The 8317-nt window shown below is 30.0% G+C and overlaps 1 protein-coding gene across 4 annotated transcripts in view; it reads right to left on the bottom strand.

Moving 5' to 3' along the window:
• Positions 1–8317, bottom strand: part of LOC119684497 (probable lysine-specific demethylase 4B) — a 38662-nt gene continuing 30345 nt past the window's right edge. For 2 of the 4 annotated variants that reach the window (XM_038098544.1, XM_038098545.1), the window contains exons 9-11: positions 5669–7958; positions 3953–4203; positions 1610–1696 (exon numbers count right to left, since the gene is read on the bottom strand). In XM_038098544.1, coding sequence (XP_037954472.1) covers positions 4167–4203; positions 5669–7958 — 2327 coding nt within the window. In that variant the 3' untranslated portion in view covers positions 1610–1696; positions 3953–4166. Of the gene's footprint in view, positions 1697–3952; positions 4204–5668; positions 7959–8317 lie in introns of all 4 variants that reach the window. The other 2 variants (XM_038098548.1, XM_038098546.1) reach the window with 2 other exon arrangements.

The following is an 8317-nucleotide window of genomic DNA, read 5'->3' as shown; positions in this document are numbered from 1 at the left end:
TTATATTCATATATTAAATTATATACATTTTAAAAAAAATAAGTGGTGGGCATTATGGTGGCATTATTTAAAAATCGCCCTAATTGGCCACCCATTAAACCCTACGCAAGCACTTGCGCTTTTAGCGCTTCGCTAGCGGCTGCAGCTTGTGCTGCCTGTGCAGCAACCACAGCAGCTGCGCTTGCAGTTGATGTTGTTGCTGGAATTGTGGGAGTTTGCTGTTGTAAGATAGGTATAGCTGTGCCATCAGCAGTCAATAGCATGGTTTGCGTATGATGTGTGGCTGGTACAGCAGTTCCACTTGTATTAGTTGCTAAATTTACCACTTCAGATGCATTGCCACCATTCCAATCTTGTAAAGCTATTAATTGTGGTTGTCCGCCATTTGTTTTGGCAGTGTTTGTTGCGCTGGTTGTTGTTGCTAGAATAGAACCATCTGCTGCAGATAATAGAATCGTGTTCGGTGGTAAATTAATACAGGTTACGGTACCGTTGGGCTGAACAGTTTGCAATTGAATTTGCTGATGTTGAGGTGTTGGTGCCGCAGTAGTTATTAGTTGTGTATTGTTGCCATTACTATGAGCTGCGGGTATTAATACTGTTGTACCATTTGATTTTGTTTCAGCGATTGTAGTTTCCTCCATTGATGAAATACTATCTTCTTCATTTGTTTCTATTATCTCTTCAACTAAGCCAATTGTTGAATTTGGAGTTTCACTTGCTGGCGGTGGTGAAGGCGTCGCAGTAGCTATAACAGTTGGTGTTACGTTCGATATGGCCATTGTTGTTTCGACTGCATCATTTATTTTGGCGGTTACAGCTGTACATTTTGGTATACGGAACTTGCGCAATATTTGAGCCGTTGACGCAGATATTGTAATAGGTGAACTATTTGGTAGATTGACTTCTGTTGATAAAAGTTCATCATCTTCTTCTTCAATAACGACAGTTTCTTCAACAGCCTGCTGCTGTTGCTGCTGCTGCTGCTGCTGATGCTTCAGTAAGCCCATATTCTTTTTTAAAAATAATGAAGCTGTTTCGGCTGCTATAACAGTTGGGGGCTTACGTGATACTACTAACTGCATAGCGCGCCCCTTATCACTTCTGCTCTTACTTTTCGATTTACTGTTGCTATTGTTGTTGTTGATGATTCTTCTATTGTTCGGGTTGGGAATTACATTATTAGTATTATTACTTTTATTCGCATTACATTCATTTATGATAAAATCAGTAAATTGACCAACGAAATTAGTGCGATTATACGCACTGAAACTGTTTAAACCTTTATTGTATCCATTACCGATTTCTTTGGTGGTTTCTTCAACATTTGTGCCATTTATTTTTGGCAAAATGCTGGAACTACTTGACATGGAAATATTGGACATATTCAAAAACATATTATTGTTGCTGCTACCATCTTTTATTGTAGTTGTGGTTGAGATTGTTGGAGTTGGAATTGCATTTGTCGTTGTTGTTGTTGTTGTTAAGCTTGGTGTTGTGTAATTAGTATCTGTTTGTTTGTTTTGTGGTGTAACTGTGGGTGTTGTTGTTGTAATACTTGTAGATGTATTGGTAATGGTTGGTGATAATGGTGTTGGTGGTGGTAATAATGACGCTAAATTTTTATGCTTATTTGGGAAGGATGTTTTGGTCTTGGGAGTCTTTGTAGTTCGATTCGTTTTTTTATTAGAAGAACCTGTTGTTTTTTACGTTGATTATGAATTTTGAAAAAGGTGTTTAAATTAAGATATTGTTTCAAAATAAATACAATCAAACGCAAAAGGAAATGAAAGAAAATATAGAAAAAAAATCATTAGACATTTTGTGGTTATATAATTTTTGTTTTATTAATAATATTCTATATACAACTTAGATTGTAAGTCAATAGTCAGAGATTAAAATTTTAATATTAAGCAAATTTCAAATTTTTCATTTTAAAATATTTAATTTTAATATTATACTTATAATATTATACTTATTATAAAGTACACATATCTCTCACTTTAGAAACAGTGTGAGACTGTAACTCTCTAAAACCATCTCTTAGAAATGAATGGAGAAAAATGTGGAAACTCCATTCTAATAATTAGAGGAGAGAGTTGAGATCAAAAAGCTTAGTCTATGTTTATCTAAGTTATCTATCTCTCACACTTTAGCAGTTCAGAATATGAGTTAAATAAAATCAGTTTTATGTATCAGTTTTGGCATACCGAAGGCAGTCCTTATATGATGAATTAATTGTAAACTCATTTAATAATGAGTTACAGTTGAGGACAAAATACAACATAAATATTTAACTCGAAATTGTAGGTATAAACACAAAATTAATAATTTTATTTAAAATAAATAATTTCTACAACGATATATACTTTTATTTAAAAGTTTTTAGCAATAAAACTATTGCTTTAAATAACATACCTGTTTTTATTTAAATTTGAGAAGTAAACATTTTTCTCATAGCTTAACTTTTTTTGTCAAATGTTTAAAACTTATATTAATTAATATAACAAAACAAATTTTAAAATTTAATGAACGGTAGATGGTTATTTTGAGTTGATATTTTTAGAAACTTTGCCGTTTCCCATGGATGGACACTCTCGATGTTATACTATGATATCATCATTTCTAAATATATTTATCATATCTAGGAGTATTTAAAATTATATCGACCTTCAATATAATTTGTTTGGTAATTTTTAACTATTTAAATTTAAACTTGTGGAAAAAAATAAATTTAATGACTGACTTTCAACTTCAGTAATATACAATTGAGACTTATTTAAATAAGATTAATATTATAATGTTTATATATTAATAAATTAAAAATATTAAGCAATATATTAAATAAAAATTATGTTAAAAAATTAGTATAGGTGAAGATGTGGTCTGGAAATATAGGCGAATAATGAAATGCAAAATTGATTATGGGTACTGTTTGAATAATGACTGAAAAGTAGGTGTATATAAAATATTTAAGGAAATCAATAAATATTAATGCATGCAAGAAATTAAAATAAAAAACTTTGATCAATGCACTTATATTTAAATAACTGAGAGTATATATTTATGTATATATAAATTAAACGATTAACATATTTTAAAATAATATTAAAATAATTATTTTAATAGAGAAAACCTTTCAAAATTATACTCAAATTATTAAGTTACAAACATCCTGCTGTAAAATTTTACAATTTTATATATTTTTTTATAGAAATAGATAAGATCGCGATTAACTTTGAAATTAAAGGTTTCGAAAAATTTAAGTTAAGAACTTTCAATATAACATATAATCATGTAAACATTTAAGTTTCATAATTTATTTATTTCAAATAAAATGAATGTCTCTCCATAATATTTAACTCATGAAAAAACTATTGTGAACCTGTTAGAATAGACTATCATATTAAATTTATTATAACCAATATATGAAAAAGTTTTAACAATAGAAAAACAAATTAAATTTTTATTTAGTTTCTTTATGTTATATACTGATTATAGTGACCAAACTTTAAATTATTTAAAAAACTTATAAGGTAAGGATTTGCTGAATACATTTTATCAATGTTATTAGAGCTTGGTTTCTGATACTTGGCTTGCTAAACTAACAAGTAACGAAATTATGTTACTAAGTACATTGGAAGTACATACTACCTTTAGTAATGAAACCAATATAGATATAATTGCTACGAATTGTTATTGGTATGGGAAAAAATGATATAATATGTGTGAAATGATAAAAAACGAACAACTTGAAAACATTTTAAGATAATACATTAATTTATTATAAGTAATACCAAACCAATAATAAAACCCAAAAATATACATTAAAATTAAAAAAAAAAATAACTGGTATTATAATATATAACAGATAGAAAAATAGAGAAATAACGGAAAGTTCAAAACATAAATATATAAAATTAAATAATAAAATCAGTTAAAATTCACATACCTTTTTTAATAACAATTGTTGCAGTTTTTATGCAATTATAAAATTTTTATCAATTTTAAGATTATTAATATAATTAATTAATATTACATAACTCATACGAACATTTGAGAGTATGATTTATTGCTGTTTATATTACGTTTAGTCTAACAATGGCTTTTCCGATTTGGTATTTAGTCTTGAGAAACGATAGAGGCGCAACTGCGTTGAAGGCTTTTTAAAGGGCTAAAAGCACTGCTTCAGTAATATCGTAGCTGTTTGCGGAATTATGTTGAAGTTTGTGTGTGGAAGATTACATTTCGTTTTTTTTTTTTTGGAAATTTGTTGCCATTTTTATTATATATTCAATATTATTATGTAGTGATATTGTGGCAAACAAATTTTAATAATCCAAAAAAAATTTGTATATATAAAAAAAAAAGAGGAAAACAAAACATTTTAATATATATTAAAAAAAAATTGCAATATAAAAAATGTTAAATATTGAACTAAAATATTATCAGGATTAACAGGATATTAAGGTTTGTTCTACCAACCAAAAATATAATCTTTTTAAAATTCAATTTAAAATACATTAAATTACTCAATAAATGCACAAAATATTGAAAATAATATAAAACTATTTATAGCAACACAACAAAAAAAAAAAAGAAATAATATATATAACAAAAGCGTAATAATTATTAATTATTTAAGTATTGGTGCAATTAACAATGCCGTGCTGTTAAGCGACATATTTATATAAATACATGTATATATAACATATATATAAATACATACATATATTGGCTATATATAACATATTGAATACATATATTATATATATTAAATATATATAATAACTTGCATCTTATTTATAAATATATCCACTACTAACTTTATTAAGAAATAAACTATATGCAATATTTAAAAAATAAATTAATAGTACTTTACATACAATACATCAAATATATAACAATAATTATTGCCGTATTATTGTGTAGTGAATAGAAGCACTGTACTTAACTAAGGGAATTATGGTTGGGATCATAACTCTTCCAACGCTGGCAATACAGTTTATCATCATATTTTATACTTATACATCTCTTTAAATGATTAAAAAATATATTACTACATTACCACATAAATAATAAAATATACAAAAGAAATTAAAAATTAAAAACTAAAATTTTCTAAGTCATAGATGAGCAACCAATTTTACATATTACATTATTACATAAATTATATTGTTGTGTCATTAAGTTCATTTGTCATAAGTTTTAATTGTAGTTGTTGTGTCGTTTTAAATTTCTCAGAGTAGCAGCAACAATTAATCTGAAATGTTAGGACTCACAAATATGAAACAAAAATCAAATTACAAAATCAACTATTCAAATTCTATTCAATTATAAAAAAATAAAATAAAGTGAAATATTGTGATATTACGAAGCATAAAAATCGACTGTTTCAAGTGCCTTACATTGTGTTAATCAACTTTTTGAGTGTGCACAACATGTTGCCGAAACATGTATCGGACACTATTTAAGATTTAAATGTTTCAATGCTAATAATTTTATAATTTTATCACTTCTCAACAAATGTACTTGTAAGCTACATTTTTCTAAACTATTCAAATTATCAAAATTACAAACAAAAAATTTTATGTAAAAAAAAGGAAAAAATTTACTAAATCGTAATCAATTTAATGATTTAAATAATGTTGTTGTTGAGAGTTGTTACCTAATTTCTTTGGTTTCCAGTAGTGAACCGGCGTTGACATCATTCACAGCATTTATCATCGAAGTTGGTGAGAATGGTAAGTGATACATTGATCCAGGATCCAATGTATAGGAATCCGTGCTTTTAAGAAGCAAATCATTTTTCAATTCCATAAATTGGTGATGTGGATGGTGAGGTAATGTTTGTTGCTGATGTTGCAGTTGACCGTGTTGATGATGACTAGTAGCGACTTGTAAATGTGTGGCTGTTGGTTGTTGCTGATGATGCTGTTGGGTTGGATCTAATGTGGTAGCAGTTAAATGACCGCCGTGCGTGGTGAATGTGTATTGCGGTGTGGTATTACTCATTGAGGTATAAGGACAGAGTTCTGACAATTCGGTTGGTTCCAGCTTTGTGGTACCAGCTGCTGTCTGATAGCTTTGTAGGCCATCCGGTGTTAATATTTGATAACTTTGCACTGTACCGATAACGTGTTGTTCAGGTGGTGCTGGTGTGGCAGCTGTTGACGATAGATAGGCAACATTATCGATTTCGTAGTGTTGCTGACTAGTGGAGGGTTGATTATTTGGTTGTTGTGCCACTTTAATTTGTTGCTGATGTGTAACAAGGCCTTGTTGTTGTTGCTGCAACTGTGCATGTTGCGATTGATTTGATGTTGTAATTATTGTGTCCTGCTGTTGCTGCGGTAGATGCGTTGCTGTTTGCAACTGTATCTGCTGTGACGGCGTTGCTTGATATGTTGCTGTAGAAGCTTGTGTTGTTTGCAATAGCTGCTGTGGCGCCGCTTGTGTTGTGTAAATTGTTTGAGTACCATCAAGCGTTTGTAATGATTGCAGTGGTACTAAATTACCTGCTTGATCTTGTATCATTATACTCTGACCATGCAACTGTTGCTGCAGTAGAGCTTGCTGCAAATCAAGTTGATTTGAATATATTAAAGTGGTACCGTTTGTACTGGGTTGTGTCTGTAAGACAGAAGTTTGTTGAACAGGTGTGGAACGATGTGCTTGTAATAATGCTGAAGTAGAGCCGGGGTTTGCAAGTGCTAATTGCGCACCTCCCGGTAATATCATACCACTTAAATCAATTGAAGGCAATGTCTGATGATGTTGTGGAGAAGAATCTTGTGGTTCATGTTTTATTAAATTAGTTTGACGCTGTTGTTGTTGTTGTTGCTGTTGAACAATAGATTCAGATTGATTAGAATCTGCATTCTGAACTTCATCTAAAACACTATCGATCTGTGCAAGTCTCTTTTTAGTCGCTGATGGTGAATTTGTATTAGCCCCTGTGGCCACACGCACCTTTCGCTGGCGAGGTGTGCGAGCTGTGCTTGCACGTGCACGCTTACTTCCCGGAGTTTGAGCATTTTCATTTGTTTTAGCGGGTGTTGCAGTACCATTAGCTGGTACTGGAGCATCACCATGCTTATCCTTTTTATGCATTTTCATTTTATCTGGACGTGAGAATTCTTTATTACAAATAGGACAAGCAAATATTTTACGATTGTCGCCTTCATGGAACAGATAGGCATGTCGTTGGAAACTATACTTATTTTTGAAAGTTTTGTAAATGTCATTTTTGGCACATACCAAACAATATGAAACGCCATCAATAATATGTTCATAGCGTTGAATATCAAGACCACGTACAGACATTTTTTCCAAATACTCGCCCTGCTCATCGTCAGCCACAAGACGAGCTTTACGTTTACGTTTCTGTTTAACATTTGCTGGAGTTGTGGAAGGCACAGTAATTGTTTCAGTTATTGTTTGGTTCATATCGACATCCTGTGTTATTGTGTATGTGACTTGTGACAATTTTTGTTGTTGCTGCTGCTGCTGTTGCTGTTGTTGCTGCTGCTGCTGCTGCAGTGACTGTTCTTGTGTGTGACTGCTATTAGTTAACAATGTAGTAGTTGTATTGCTCTCTAAATCAGGTTCAGTTTTAATAACTTGAAATTCTTCATAATCTTGACTGTCTTCTTCAAATTTGATAATTGTAGTGCCATCTCCACAATTTCCATCACTAACTATATCATTGCCATTATAATTTTCAAAAACAATAGTTGTTGGAGTTTGACCGTCCTCTCCAGTTGTGGTAATATAATGATATTGTGGTTGTTGTTGGGTATGTGATCCGACGTTGACATTGATATTGTTCGCATTTATTAGTGTTGTTGTATGTGTATTCGTTGTGTCGTTATTATTAGTATTATTCTGATTTAAAGACGCAGCCACATTTGTGGTTAGCAGTAAAGGTGATGAGCTAATTGTGGTGACCACATTGTCTTAATTTTTGAAAAATGGTTTTTGGTTTTAAATGTGTTTAAAAAATATTGATATTTTTGATTTTAAATCGAAAAAATAGAAAGTCTTTCTTTTATATTTTACTTATTTCTATTAACAATAAAAAGTATTTATATTTTATACTACAAAAAACTAAAGAATCAAAAAATATAAACTATATAAATTAAAAAAAAAACAAACAGTTTTATATTTTTTTGTTAAAGAGCTAACTATAACAGATTACATTTAGAATATTGAAAGCTTTTACGATATCTATGCAATAATTTTTATATTAATATTTAAGTATGTTATCAGTGAGTAATTGGAAACCATTCATGATGTCATTCATCACTCATCATTA

Source organism: Teleopsis dalmanni, chromosome 2, assembly GCF_002237135.1.
Source record: "Teleopsis dalmanni isolate 2A chromosome 2, ASM223713v2, whole genome shotgun sequence".
Lineage (NCBI taxonomy): Eukaryota > Metazoa > Arthropoda > Insecta > Diptera > Diopsidae > Teleopsis > Teleopsis dalmanni.
The sequence above is the reverse complement of the archived record's forward strand: the minus strand, read 5'-3'. Positions and strand labels throughout refer to the sequence as shown.